At 37.3% G+C, this 16,161-nt stretch overlaps 1 protein-coding gene across 1 annotated transcript in view; it reads left to right on the forward strand.

Annotated features, from left to right (window-relative positions):
- The first annotated feature begins 843 nt into the window (after positions 1-843).
- SHC3 (SHC adaptor protein 3) overlaps positions 844-16,161 on the forward strand; it is a 63,931-nt gene continuing 48,613 nt past the window's right edge. Inside the window, exon 1 of the mRNA XM_075079945.1 lies at positions 844-1,857. Within this exon, the coding sequence (XP_074936046.1) occupies positions 1,318-1,857 (540 nt within the window). The 5' untranslated portion in view covers positions 844-1,317. The remainder of the gene's footprint in view (positions 1,858-16,161) is intronic.

Genomic DNA, 16,161 nt, shown 5'->3' on the forward strand with positions numbered 1-16,161 from the left:
GGTCAATTTATAGAAAAGAGCCATATGGCTTGTGATGTGCATTGTGTATTACAATGCTGTACACATTTTGTATTTTTCAAAAAAACATAGGAGAAATGAAATATCTGTTTTCTGCATGTTTTGCTACTTCTCAGATCAAGTGTTTGTGGCTGACATTTATGTCTAATAAGACCTGGTGCATTTTTTTATTTTTCACTGCAGGGTGTCAGTTTGCTGCTATGTGGACTTTTGAATATTCTTTTAGGTTTTTTTCATTTTTCAGAATTAAACCAAACATTCCAGTGAATCAGAGATCGTCTCCATGTTTTTCTTCAGAATGAATATCAGTGGTGAAAGAAAAGACATCTGTTAAGCCTGTTGTTGGATATCAGAAAAATACTTTTTCTTCACACATAGGTACTTTATGTAATTCCTGCATTAAAATAGGAGGTTGTTGTGGAGTAACAGGGGAGAAGGATTTCTTTCTCTGTCAAAAATCGGATGTAACAGTTTCTGTGAGAGGTAGCATTGACACAAAGGCACTTGTAAAGTCTGTTAGGCTGCTTTTGTGGAAGAAAATGTGTATATTCTTTAGTTCTGATGTCTGTTTTTAAAATATTTGTGTGCTTAAAGGTATTCTGAACACCTTTAAGGTGTCTGTTTTGCTGGGGGGGGTGGGAAGGAGGCTATGTATGTGCAAATATTATACAGGTATTTGCTATCTAATTGTGACTTCTTTATAGATTCACAAATATGTGAGGTGGAAGAACATTTAAGCAGAAGAATAAAGTGTGGTGTTCCATAAAGGCTGTTAATTCAATTTTAAAGGTAATTGCCTTTGGTACCAAAACGGTGGTGATGGGGGGGGGGGGGAGGAATTAAAGGTTGGAAGGAAATATCTGTTTGAGAAGATAGGAAAAGGAAATTTGAGAATTGATTGGTGCTAGTGTGCTGTAAGTGGGTGGATGGTTTTTTTTTTCTTCTTTTTTTTTTTTTTTTGCTACAGGAAGTGATTTGCAGTGTTCACTGAGCCTTTTGTTGAAAAGGGTCCTTCTCATTTGTGTGAGTCATGCTTTTGCTGTGAGCGAGTTGGCAGCTCTAAGCAGGACTGGGATCTCTGTCATAGAAAACTGTTACTTCACCCAACCTTAACGGGGAACCATAGGAAATTTCTTAAAAAAATATATTTTTTTGTTCTTCCTTTTACTCTTTTCTTTTTTACCCCAAAATCTAGTTATCCATCCATGTTGTTATGAATCGCCTGCTATGTTAGCACAGGCATCTCCTGTGTTGGCATCAGATTTGCCAGAACATATGCAGGAAACCAGATAGAAGGGCATGCTTCAACGTACCAAGTATAACCGCTTCAGGAATGATTCGGTGACATCAGTTGATGATCTTATTCACAATTTGTCCATGAACAGCAAGGTCTCAGCAGTTGCTACGACTTCAACAGCACCTTCGTACCTGGTCTCGCCAGAGGTTCTCCGCAAGGACCAAGAAGATGGACCCACCACCCTGTGTACCCTCATCCATAAAGTGTCCCACTTGAAACTCTCTCACACGGGCAGTCTTTTGGGTATCAAAAACCTCTCCTCTGCAGTAAAGGAGCTTGCTGTCTCCAAGTTGCAGGGAAGCTCGAGTGCTTCTAGCTCAGCAGCAGGGGCTTCAGACAACACATGTAACCTTGTCTCTGCCACTTCGTGTTCTCAGCAGGACGTGAGCAAGATGAGTATGGGGAAAAAAACACGGTCAGAGGAAATGCATCCGGGAGGTGAAGACTGGAATCAAAGTAGCAGCTTTGTCAATAAACCCTCTCGAGGATGGCTGCACTCGAGTGAGAAGATCCTGGGACCTGGTGTGACATACATTGTGAAGGTTGGTCTGATTTCTTCCATTCTATGTTTTTTATCAATGAAAAATTTGCTGCTGGTTTTGATGACAGGCTAGACATGCTGAAAGGATCTCTATTTCTATATTCCTTTTTTTTGTGCATAATGCATGGTATGTAAATGCAGGAAGGCAGGGTTGGGAAGCTGTGTTAATTTGTTAAATTAGAGCAAACCTGCAAATAGGTTCTTTGTCAGTTAATGTTCTACAGCTGTGTAAAAATACTGTTCCTAAGCTAAAAGCTGGTTTTCTTACTTTCTGTTTTGGGTTTTTTTCCCTTCTTCTGAATTTAGGTTTTCAGTGTTATCTAGCATACTGTGTATATCTTGGATACATAGGCTTTCAGTATGTCTGGTGCAATATACATCAGGAAAGAAAGACTCCTTGATGTGTGAAGAACTGTTAATCTTGCATGATATTTCAGTTTGAAAATATCTCTAAGGACGCGTGTGTTTTTAAAGTGAAATTATGTTTGAAATTTTAGAACAGCAAGGCACAGAGCACAATTCTTATCATGTTCCACAAATAGAAATACTGTTGTGGGTTGAGCAGGAAAATGCAGCTTGTTTTACATAATGAGAATTCAGCCACCTTAAATGTTATTGCTCTTTTCAGTTCATTGATACAGCATGTCAAGAGCAGAGAATCCTAAGTTTACAGGGTAATATTTCCATCTTTGAAACTATTTGGAAATGACCTGTTAAAGTAGAGCCTTTGAGAGAAGGATAAGTGCAATGTTTTTGTTGTCAGGTAAGATTCTGGTTACACCTTCCAGCACTGTGTGCAGAAAGTATAAAAATAATGTTATTGTCCAGAAGTAGTTCTTCAGTCACCATGTTTTATTTGCCAAGTGGCTTTTGTATCTTGAGTGTTAAACTGTTTTGTAGCAGAGTATTAATAAGATTACAGGTCGATTTTCAATCTCATCTTATTTGGGGTATAAAAGTCACAGTGTGGCTTTATATCTGGATGCTTTAAAACTGAGTGATAGCCTTGTTGCTTAACTCTCACCAGTTTTTCTCAAGTCTCATTATCAAAAGCAGAGTGCATGTTTAACAGTTGGAGCAGTAGGAAGCAATTTTCATTTCTTTCTGTTAGTGATGATGGTAGATTTTGCAAGTGATGGTAGATTGAGTAAGTTGGCCAATTCAGAGCACTATTGAAATTGTACTGTCTTTTTTATTACTCTGAAATTTACTGGAACTACAAAAGAGTCAGTGCTACCTTTCAGAACACAAACTGCTGCTCTGTTGCTGTTCGAGAAGTGTCTTCATAAAAATAACCCACTGATGCTGGATATAGTGGTGTTGAGACCCTGTCGTTCTTTTGGATGGAAATATCCTGGTTAATGGAAGGTCATTTACCATTTTCCCATTAGCTCAGGGAACTCAGCTATTTTATTTTTTATTTTGCTTAGGATATTGTAAGTAGGCAGTTAATGACTGTGAGAATTCACTGCTGCTGTTTGTTTTACCTGAAGTGATCATTACGAAGCAGAACAAATACAGTATTCGTTTTCTTAATTTTTTCAGTGGTTGACCTTCTGTATGCTAGAGGAAGCTGATATCCCTGAATTGAAAAGAGAATTAAAATTACATACAAGTGGACTTACATTTAAAGTTAATAATTAACCCATATCTAACACTGATAGTAGAACAAATACTTTAATTAGCACAGCTGGTACCAAATACATGAAAGTGTGTTTATACACATTATGTACATTAGAATTTTCAAAATAAATCATTAGCACCATACAACTTACATTTTAGGTGTTTGTTAATGTCATTAAAATGTATGAAATCTAGATTATTGTTTCTATTAAAAAATAGGGTGATGTCTCTAACTTCATGCTCTCTGGCATGTAAAGTCACAGAACAGTGCTCTAAATGTTAAAAAAAAAGGTTAAAAATAAATATCAAAATCAGTGGTTAATGAATGAATGAAAATAAACCAGTCCTGGTTAGTTCATAATTTGCCTGTTCATTAAGTATCTCAGAATTTTCCTCAGCAACTGCAGATAAGAATAGAAGTGCAGTTCCCACATCATTAAACATTGTTAGTTCTCAGGGCTTTTATGCATTCAGACCATCAAATCAATACATAGATAATGTACACTGAAGGGAAACATTCCTTGGATACCTCATGGCTATATTGACTATCTGGGGGACTCGTACCATGTTTAATTAGTACCATATGCCTTGCAGAAAATTCCATATGCCATTAGTTAAATGAGACAAAATTAGATTTGTTTTTAACCAGCTAAGCTTTTATGATTTTTTTGTGTAAATGTGCACTGGGTTACTATTTTCTCATTAATCCAGATTAAAAACTTGAAAATTGCTTATGGGACAGGGTAAATTGTAACTACTGGGCAGTTTGATAACTCACATTGGAATCATCTGAAGTAAGAGGCACAAAGTTCCTATGTGCAATGTATGACAAATCTGTAACTTTGCTGCTGTCCCCACACTTTCACGTATTACCTGTTTTTTCAAACAGGCAGTGAAACTCTGATGCTTAAAAATGGCTGTAGGATTATGGTAAACAAGAACTGTGTTCTGATCTTCATGGTCTGCTGCAACTGAATTATTTTCACCCATAAAAAACTGGCACTTTTAAAATTTTTTTTCCCTGTGGATTTCATGTTGCATTTTTAAATATCATTTGAATGTGAAAGTTTTCACAAAAATGAAAAAAATATTTTTGTATTGAATTAGACAGTGACCATAATAGCCCTATTAGGAGACATAAAGTGGCGAGGTACTGATATTTTACTTAACACTACTGCTGAACAGTTTAACAAATTATGGCTTAATAAAAAAAAAACAAACAAAAAAAAACCGGTTTGCTGTGATGAAAGTCATTGATGAGCTCACTGTTTTCCCCATAGAGGGACTGATTACTACAGGGAGTGATTATAAATGTTCATGTTGTCAGAAAAACAAATACATATAATAAAAAGTGTAAAATTGTGTAATGAAACACTGGTTAAATGTTTAAATGAAATCTGTTTCCAATGATACATGTCTACTGATAAGTTTAATTGAGTAATGGCATAGATGTTTTGGGTTTTGTTACATTTAATTAAAAGCATGATCAACAGTCAAGAGGCAAATGTATGTCTGACTTTAGGTAACTCATGATTGGGTTTTGTAACAAGTGTTGATGAGCTTAAAATGCTGTTTCTCAGCAGTTGAAAACTAAATAAACCCAAAATACTGTAGCATAATTTTATAACCCTATATACAGAATATCTGGAAGAGCTGAGAAGCCGTAAAACCAAGACAGTGGTATATATAGAACAGACCTGGGTAAATCTAGTGTTAAAACACAGATACAAAGATAGTATCTGAGAGGTAGGAATGAAAAAGGACTCCATCTAAAAGAAGCACCACAAGTGAGGCAAATAATATTTCAGCGAAAAGCATATTAAATTGTTATTATTGCAGCACAGTGTCTAAAGAGTATAATCCTAACTAAAGTTATTTCTTTAACATTTTAACACTTTCATGTCCTGGGAGGCGATAATGGCCATTTACATCTGATGAGGAAAATAGACATCTTTTGAGAAGCTTTTCAAACACATCACCAAGTTAAAGCTTCAGTTCTATAAACATTTCTGCATATTCTCACTGAAACAACTGAGGCTATTCCTACATGCTGAAAGTTAAATATGTGCTTAAGGACAAACTGAATTGCTGTGTTGCATGCTCTTATTGCATCCTTTTTTTCTGTGCTATAGTTTCCCTCCAGTGTATATGCAGATATGCAGATTTAGATACGTATATGTGATTTTAGCCGATCTCTGCAACTAGACACAGAATTTACAAAATTACTTTTCTCTTTAGTGGCTAACCCAGACTGTGAAGCACAGCCTTAAGTGGAGCTAACATGGTGGAAACTGCAACATATGTGGCCTTCCCATAGAAGTCTTCAGGGCTCTTTGGAAGAATGTGTCTCTTTTTTTTCTTTCTGCTCTAACCAGAATTGATTTGCTGCTGGTTTGAAGTAGGAGCAAGAATACCTATGCTTCATGGTTTTGTGGTGGTACTCTTTGCTCACCTGTTCAAAAGGTATCTAGCGTAGCCTGTAAGAAAAAACAGAAGAGGGTTTCTGCTTCCTTCTTATTCCTTAAAATAGACATAAAGTCAAAGTTACAGCCTATTTGTTAAAGAAAAAGAATATTATCATTACAGCAAGACTTTTTAGCTTCTCTTTCTGGTTGATGATAAATTTATCTTCCTTCTTTTTAGAAAAATTTTTGCAAGGTTTTCTTGTTTGTTTTGTTTTGTGTGTTTTTTTTTTTTTTTGTAAAAGATAGATTTCAATTCTGCTTCTCTCAGTCAAGTTGCAGTAGTATTAACGGTTAATCACTGATAGTTTTCCATGGCCCGAATAAAAACATACTCAGTAGGATTTTGTGGATGTGATTCTAATAACAAGGAACACAGTCCCAAGGCATCCTGTTTGTAATGAGGTTTACATATTTAAGAAGTGGGTTGTGTGTTTCAACCATATGGTGATAATAGGACTGAATACTGATCCTCTAATTCAGAGTCTGCTATCCTCAAGCCAGCTACCCAAAGAGTGTTAGCCAGAGCTTAAAGACTTAGAAAACTAGCTTGTCATGGTGGAGTTTAAAGCTGTGTGCATGCAGGTTAGGGGAGAGAGAAGTAAGGGACAAAGACAGCATTGGTTTTACCAATTAATCCCTCCTAGTGTGCCATATTCCTTTGCTATCAGTTAGCATCCTTCATGTTCTCTTTCACTGTTATTTGGGCTACGAAAGAACGACATTGATGCCTGTTGCTATGTCAAAAACCTCTTTTTTGAGCTCCATGGATCTGAAACGCTGTGGGTCTGTTGTACAGCCCACTGATATGAAAAGAGAGTTTCTTACAGAAATTAAATCAGATCCTATGAGCAAAAATCATGCAGCAGAGTCTTTAATTATTATATTATTCTAATTACATGAATCAAGTATTATTACTGTACATTTGTACACTGTTCTTAGAAAGCAAAGCATGTAATGATTTTGGTGCTGAAGGATTCAACTCAACGTGAATGTCTGGTCTGCAGTACATTTGGAGTGTTGCAAAACGCCTTGGAATCTTTGGTGTAATTTCCATAGGTAGGGTTATTTAATGAGTGACACAGTTTAGGCACTATTAATGTTGATTTGAAGAGTTAAACTTAGAACTGTATTTTTTTAAAGCAAAAATTACACAGTCTTGCTAGTTATTTACAGTTTCAAAATCCACAAATGAATTTAGCTGGTCTGTTTAGGAGGTAAAACTGCATTGTCAGAATTCCTTCTATGTTTTTCCTTGGAAATAAGGCTGTTGGTTTCTTTACTTGTCTTCAAATAATGGTTACAATAAGAATACTCTGTGCCCAATGTAAATATCTGCTGCTACAAACGTAAAGAAAACACGTAGATGAACCAAAATCTTCAGAGAAAACCCATGCCTTTCTTTCGAAAGGCTGGAGACAAGGTACTGCTTTGTCCCAGTGACAGGGCACTGCTTTGTCCCCTAGCCACATAACCCATTGAGGAACCTTGCCTCTGTTAACACACTAGATGTACTTGTGCTGGAGCCTGGCTTCATTTTATAGTAGAAAGTTGAGGTGAAAGCATAGAGTATAAATATTAAATTTTCCTGTTTTATGCAATGGGAAAAGTGCTATCTGCCCTGGGATAGTGCCAGAGACAGCCAGCCTTCCCAGCTACTGACACTCAGGGTGATTTACTCCCTTAAGCAATGAAACAAATTCCATAGTTACAGACGAAGAGGGGTTCAGTATTGCTTCTCTGCAGTTCTACATAGTCATGCAATATTCATATTTCATTTGCTTCTATACATTTATGATAAAATGCAGTGCATCTCCACCATTGGCTGCTCCAGGCAGGTCTGAGGCGGAGCCTGTCCGTTTGAGTTGTGATGGGAATAATGATGGGACTTGGGGCAAGCACATTTCCAGTCATCATTTGTTTTCAGAGGGAGACTGGGCACAATTTAATAAGGGTAATCTAGAATGTTTGTTTAATAAGTAAGTGGTAGATATTCCTCTGGATTTTTCAAATAAGTTTTTCATAGCACCAAGAAAGATTTCAGTCTCAAAAGGTTGACTCAGACAATCCAAGTCACAGCTAAAAGTTTAAAGACTGAAAAAAGCCCTTTGAAATTAGACAGGAATGGCAAGCAAAAAGATAAAAGGTAAAAACAAACAGGGTATAGGGAGACACAAAGATAATAATGTGAGGTAAACAGAAAAAGCCGTCTAGGCCTTTTTTCCACAGGACCATCACATTATATTAGCTGATTTTTAGCTGATTTTTGTCTGGTTTTGTTATCTCAACAAATCCTGAATTTAGAGACATAAGTTGACCAAATACCTTAACTAATGACAAGACTGAAAGAGAGGTATTTTATCTTAACATATTATCTTAACTCACTCAGCATCATTCCCATTCTTCTGGATATGTTGTTGTACTAACACACCTTTATTTCAATTTTGGGGTCTTATTAGCATAGGAATTATATGAGGCAGTGCATGTCTGATTGGACGCCAGCATCCTGACTGACACTTGACACTGCATACCTCTGATGAAGTAATTGTCAGAAACAGAATTGTCTCTTTCTTACAGACAAGCTGCTTTAATTAACCACAAGACATTTTAAAAGTACCCTTAACTTACTGAGAAATTAAAATGTTTCAGGAACACCACCTTTGCCACCAAATGTAGGGACATGTTTTGTAACCACATGTTGAGTGCAGATGCTACAGGGTCATTCATTTTTACTTACTTTTTTCCTGAAGTCTGAGCAGGAATGAAAAGGCCAGGTGCATAAATTGTGCAGAGTCTGCTTCTGAAAGGAAATAATTAAGTGTGAAGCTGCACTGCAAAGACCACAATAAACTGTTAAAAACATATCAGCAAAGTGTTTCAAATCTACCCAAAACCTTTTCTTGGGTCAGAGACAGAAACTATGAAAGCAGTTGCCTGTATGGTCCTGTTCCTAGGTGACTGTTATCCTTAACAACACTCAGTCATGATAAAAATCTTCAGAATTAATGAGCTTTACAAGGGCCTGATATGAAATCAAGCTGCGCTGGCAGATGCATTGAACCTGTTTCTCTTACAGCACTTCAGCAGCGTTAAGAAGGCAATGAAGTCTGGCTCACTCCACTGTAGGATTAATAATAATAATAATGATGATGATAATAATACCTAGCTCCTATGGAACACTCATTGTTAATAGATCCTCATGCTCTACAAAGTGATGTTTGTTTACAAGCTTTAACACAAAGCACTATTTAATGCAAAGTACCAAGCTTTTGATTTTACTGAAGAGAAAATAAAGATGTAGAGGATTTAAGTCAATTGCTTGAGGACGTCCAGGAAGTTATTGACAGAGGTGAGACTTACACAATACCTAATTGCAGTGCTCTTCCACCAGACCCAGCTGCTCTGTAAAGTTGCTAGAGTGAAGATCTGCTGAAAAGGTCTCTAGCTGGCTACGCAGGATAGGCAAATCAGGAAATACCTTTCAGTTTGCAAACTGAGCACATTTATGACAGAAATTAGAGTAGAAATTTTGAAGAGACAGAAAGACAGCTTTTCCCAGGTCAGCAGATGCTTCCTTTGAATCACAGTTTTCTGTGATACACTTGTAGTAGTTGTCAGAGGTGGTCACCCAGGACACAGTGCATGCCACAGCAGACAGGGAGATTCCCTATGAAACGCGTACCTAAACACGTTTTGTAAAAAACAATAAATTGTTTATAAGCTCAAAGTTCATATGATGTATGGGTGTTCTGTAGGGTCAGAGTTGTGGAGAATACCCTGGATACAGTGGGATACAAGATATGTTTTGTTCATGTAGAGACTTAGTCTGGTATATGTTGTGAGCTTGAAATGAGCAATATTTATGAATGTATTTTTTAGATCAGTGTTATGAATTGCGATTCAAGTAGCTCAATGATAGGCAGAAAGAGTAGTGAGTTGTGAGAGGCATCTGAAGAAGTAGAATTGATGCGCAGCCTGTAGAGTTAGGTGCAGCAGACTTTTCAAGTTGAAACAAGATTGAGACTACTTAAAACACTGTTATTTATGTAGTGTAGTTTACCCTGGATTTGAGTGTCACGTTACCATTCATTCGGTACAGCAACAGTCGCATTGGATAAACAGCCTGCACATAAAGCAGGCCCACTCACGAAGAGAAAACTTAAAATACTGATGGTTGAAGATGTATCCTTCTGTCATTTTGAGCCTTTTGTAAATTAATTTTGTAGTCATAAAGTAAGCAGAAAGCACTAAGTAAATAGAAACATTACGTGAACCCTCAGGGAGGTGGAAAAGCAGGGCTGCTCAGTGCAGGGGGCACAAACTGGGAGCTGCAGGTGTCCATCCTGAGCTGACACTGGCCTTGGGGCTTTTGGGCAGAGTGTGTGGGGAGGTGTCCCAAGCCAGGCTGGTCAGGGCCATTAGGGCCTGATAGTGCTCCCGGCCCCACAGAGCTGCTCTGCTGGGATCCTTCCTGGCCTCTATGCTGCAAGAAGACCTTTTAGAGATTTTTTTTCATGCTTTAAATTCAACCTGGGACATCTCTTGCATTATTCCTCTGTTCTGCACATTGGAGGTCATCTTTTGGGCACCCTTATTGTGAACACAAGTAACTATAGCTTAAGCGTAAGAAAGCTGAAGGTTGATAAAGATTCAGGAAAAAAATGTGTTTTAATTGCTGGACTTTTGTGATGAAGATCAGAGGTACAGGCAGCATATATATAAATATAGAAAAAGGAATCCCTCTTCCTCCCTCTATGTTTTGGATTTTCAGTTTTAACTGAAGTCACACCTCCATAAGTACAATTTTGAAAGCATAGCCATATAGCATCACAGATACTTAGCATAGGTTTATGTTCAGTATAGTAGAAAAGCACCTGTTAGGTCTTCCATCTTTTGGGTCTGTGCTTTAATAATACTCGCTCATCAAGCAGTTCTACTTAATGACTGAGGTAGTATAAATACTTCAATAACTAGATATATTTACATGTCCATATGTACAGTTTCAAACGTCTAATGATTTTCAACTATTGAAGCATAATGTTTTGGTTGCAGAAGCTTTTGCATGTTTGTGTTAAAGGAATTCTGGTGCAGAACACAAGCTGCTAGAACTAATCTGCATGGTGCTTTAAAGGGAAATATATCTTAGTGGATATTCAAGGTAGCAAGCAAAACAGTCTGGAAATTGTTCACTGAATTAAAGTATGCAACTGTGAAAATGAAACAATTCACCTGCAATACTGCAGTGCACACTCTAAATGGTTCACACTGATTAATAACACGCTGCAGTAATTGCATTTGCCCTGTATTATATATTTTTAAAATTAAACCTGAAAACTATCGAGCTAAAGTTTTTCTCAAATGTAGCCTTTTTTAAAGAAAACTTTTGACACATACAAAAAATTGAGGAATAATGTGGAATGTGTTTACATTTAAAGTAATAGAATAAATTGTTGCGCAATGTGTGCATTTCTGGTTTGAGCATTTCTGAGTTTTTGCATGCAAAAACATATACCTGTAAAATAATAATGTAAGAAATACTGTACATACAAAGCTACCAATACAGGATTTTTGTGGAATCTTGTGAAAGCCTAGCCCATTTAGCATCTGTGCTGCGTGAATATTATTGAGCATGATGTTGGCAATCTTATTTCGTCCACATACGAGTAAGGAATAAGAAAAAGATATTTTCTTTGAAGATGTGTTGTTTTCAACCCCATCTGAGTTGGAGATTAGAAGATAGTCAGAAGCAAAATTTGCTTCCCAGTGGTATCTTTCCCCTTACTAGCAAGAAATGAGACCTTAGAGTTGACTTAAGAAATTGCTTTTCAAGATAAGATAAAATATATTCTTCTTCCCCTAGCTGAATCCTTGGCCTTTTTTATTTTTTTAAGGGGTTCTGAATCATTACCGTATGATTGGATTGTGAGGAGATGCCAGAATGCTTTCACAGGGGACAAATGTAAACCCACTATTAATATCTACTGAGAATTGGAGGCGTATCTGAAATAGAATGGATTCTTCTTTGGGAGGTTTATGGGATAAACTTTTTAATTGTTTTCTTGCTGTTAAGATGTTGCATATTCTCATGTTGTGTTGAGATTTCTACAACTACTCCTGTCTGCAACTCTGATACAAAAAAAAGTAGAAAAGAATCTGGTTTATTCTAGTAAAATCAAGTGAAAATACATTCTATCAACAGAGGGAAACTCTATTCTGAGATATGGTGAAAATATTGCACATTGTTGCACAGCTTTTCTTCAGGTATCTCCTTTCCCCAGCAACTGGTAAAAGTCACGCAGAATCTTCATCATGCTTCAGAATTGTGTTAACAGACGTGGAAAGTATTGCTTAGTATTGTTCTACCTTCTGTCCTTCGGTCCTGATATTGGTGGCACAAAATTATTTTTTTTTTTTTGCAAATGCTGTGCTCTCTCTGTGCCTCGTTGTTAACAAGATTTTGAGGCATTCAGCAGATGTCCATATCTTCTCCAAGGCGTCTTTGTTTATATGAGCCCCTAACAACTGAAGACGGACTTCGTAGGCTTTCTGATCTCTGTGGGGAAAAAAAAGAATAACCTAGTCCCAGTTTTTTCAGAGTTGGCAAATCATGATATCTTTTTATATAAAATCATATTTGTCAGTTTATTAATAGATATGCACAGCTGCCCACTGAAACTTTAAACCTTATAAATATTTATATACTGCATTTCAGAAATAATAAAAAATCAGTGGTTTTTTAGACTTAAGGACTCTTGATAAGCATTCTTAATAACAGCGGCACTGTATATTTGTGCATGCTTGAAGTCAATATATAGGATTTCAAGGTCTGTGTATAAATAAAAAATACATGCATGTATATAATATATAGAAATAAGAGTAGGTTTATGTAAATAAGAACTATTTTTTGTTGTGTTAAGGTGGATTGATTCTTTTTTATCATTTAAGCAATTCAATGCAAGATGGACATGAAATACAAGAATGTAGCTGCCTTTCTTTGAAGAAGTTTCACAGCCTTTCAGTGTTAATTAGTCAATGCTAGGCACTTTGTTCTATAGTTGATCCCAGAATCCCTCTGGAAGTCAGTCTCGCTTTACTTATGACTGAAAGCCTGTATGAAAATCTTCAGGAAATTCACTGTAAAAGGCTTTACATGATTAAAGCTAGACGTCTAGCAAATGTGCAGTGACTCACAGTCATGCAGTGAAAATTTTAAAACGTGACCTTTCTTTTTATTATTTTGTACTCCGGATGCTAAACAAACACTGTTTCTGTTTAGTGCAGTGAATCAAAATATATCAAGGCACAGACATACAGAGAAAGTATTATTTCCCTGCAGCCTCTTATGAAAATGTTTTATAACTGTACTGTGATAATTAAATCAAGAGCTTATGAAGGTTACTGCTTTTACTAAAATAGTTTAATAGCGTAATTTTAGCAGCATTGCTGAAAATCCAAGAACTCGGTTCAAAGAACAAAATAGACAAGCAATACATCGTGAACATCGTAAGTTGCCAAAATAGCATTGAAGTATACTAAAAATAATGTGTTAATTAATGAACCAAAGTATATACATCATAGAAGTAACCCTGGGAGGTACTGATCTCATGCACAAAGTATGTGTGTTTGCCTCCTAAATCCCTTCATTATCACAGTTGTACACATGTGAGCCTTGTGTTCAAACAAGATAAGGCAGTTCGTTGAAAGAGTAGGCTAACATTCACCAGTTCAGAATTGTTAAAGTCTGAATATAAAGGGATGTTTGAAATATTTTTATACTACAGAAGGCAGTTATTGTACAACAGGAAACAGGAAAGAGCTAGGTGTTGGCCAAAATTGGAGGTATTCTTGGGAGAACTGTAATCCCTTCTCACGCATTGAGGAAGTGAACCGCCTATTTCCAAGAGAAATGCAAACCTATTGACAGTCATATCCATCATCGTTTGTACCAGTTCAGAAGCTCAGTTGGTTTACTTGTCTCGTGGAGCAATTTGTGATGATAAATTCACAGCCAAAGGGTCAAGGCTTATTTGTAGTTGAACCCTGAAGATGACTTCTTTTTAGATTTTCCGTTCCATTTCCATTCAATCAATCCTGACTTAGAGTTTTCTGTCTGGATTAGAACATGCATTCTTTAATGAGAAAAAACCCTTTGGAGGAAATATTGATTCACTGTAAAGCTCTATACATGATAACTTCCTGGTATAAAAATTACCAACTGCAGAAGTATGAAAGCACAGAAGAGTGCCTTTCTGTTTTTCACAACAGCATATGTTTATGACACATTTTTTGTGTTAGATTCTGACAATGTCTAAATATAGGACCTTTTCCTCATTCAGAACAAGGCTGCCAGTGTTTCTTTCATGCAGGATTGCAGCTCCCCTGAGCAGGAGTGCCATTGTGCAAATACTGGGGAAACGCAGGGCAGAGGTACAGAGCTCTGCATTTACTGGTAGAGCACAGTTATCAGGTACACTCAGAGATCTGCCTCTTCAAGTAGTCCTCAAGATGTCCCCAAAGGGAGGGACAGGCAGGAGACTACGGCATGGCTGGGAGAATAACACTCATGTTAGGTAAGATCTCAGTATCGTGTTACTTGATAGCTAAGCAGGGCATTTAAAGGCAAATATTTATATCCCAAACTACCAGAGAAACTGAAATCTCTAGCAGCTGACTTAAAGCTCTGTGTCTACTGCTCATACAAATTTATTTCTCTCTGAATATCCAGTCTTGCTTCTGCCCACAGCTTTTTCTAATATTGTAACTCACCCTACATTAGAAATGTCACAGAACTAATCTTCCATTCCATCCTTCTGCTTAAAATATCTATGTACACTGACATAAATCTGAACGGTTGTGTGCATGTGAGACCTTCCGACCACACTGCCGTCTGCTCAGTCGATGGTAGCCAGTGTTTACCAAAGGCTTCCTTGTCTGCCTGATGAGATAATGCCTGTTGCATTATCAGCAACACCCATGGTGAAAGGGTGACCCTCAGACTTCTGTGGTGCCAGAGTTTGGCTGGGATGTTTGCCACGGTGATGGCAGGCCAGCATACAGCGGTTCTTCACCTACCAAGAAGAGGTTTGCCTGAAGTTTGGCAAACACCATCTTAACACTGGGCAGCTGTTAAGGTAAAAAAAAAAAAACCAACCAACAAAACAACAACAAAAAAAGAAGAAGAAAGTTTATTGCACATTAGAGTGCAGGTCTTCAGGAAATGCTACTTTTTTTTTGTAATAGAGGGAAGTGCCTCCCTTTACTGCTACTTTTTGTTCTAGTTTGGCTCCAGAAGTAGCTCCTGTGCTCCAGTGGGCTAGATGACCGTTGAGTCCAGAAAGATCTTCTGAGCTCCCATCAAGATCTATGTCCCAGTCAGGTCACTAAGCCACATCCTTAGGCCAATGGCTAGCATCATATGTATGAAGTCCCTTTATATATTCACTCTTTTTCAGTATGAATGCAGTAACTCTATATGGAAAAGATTTCAAGTGTAAATTCAGCCTTAGGAGCTTCCCACAGTCTTCAGTCCTCGTAACTGTTCATGGCATTGGCTCATATCCTGCCTCTTGTCTGCTGTACTGATGGAATATGCAGAATGGCTTCAGTCTTTGCTATGTAGAGATGTCTTCAGAGTACCCCTCCTTTTAAGGCAATCCTTTCATTCAATGTGAATTAAAACCATAGGGTGCCTCCATATTTAGCCTGACCAAATGAACCTTTTGCCTTTTTTGAAATGGTTTGAAAGTGTTTCTGGTAACTGATGAGAGGATTTATGCTTTTCAAGCTGCTGTATAAGCACATCAAATTTTAAATATTACTATTAGAAACAAAATTTTATAAAAACTTATGTTAGTGCTGTAAATACTGGTCAGTGCTACCTGTTGTTAAAGACTAAGCATTATTAGCAAATTATTGCAGTTAAAGGTAACTGTGCTTAAGAGGATAGCCCCTGAAGAAGCTTGCTAGGTTTGTGGGTAACATGCAATGCATTCCCACTGTTATTTAGCACCCTCTTCTTCTTTCCTTTTCGTTTTGCTTTACTAATGGGAGAATCTAGGTGAAGAAGAACTCGTGAAGGTCAAATTCCTGTGCCTGGGACTTTTGTTGTGCTCAGGATGAGGAGCCACTGTTTCATGTTAAAAAGAGGATTCCCACACCTACCTGGATGCAGAGCCATGCTTCCAGACATTCTCTGCCCTCCTCACAAATCCGATGAGCTA

Source organism: Phalacrocorax aristotelis, chromosome Z, assembly GCF_949628215.1.
Source record: "Phalacrocorax aristotelis chromosome Z, bGulAri2.1, whole genome shotgun sequence".
Classification (NCBI taxonomy): domain Eukaryota; kingdom Metazoa; phylum Chordata; class Aves; order Suliformes; family Phalacrocoracidae; genus Phalacrocorax; species Phalacrocorax aristotelis.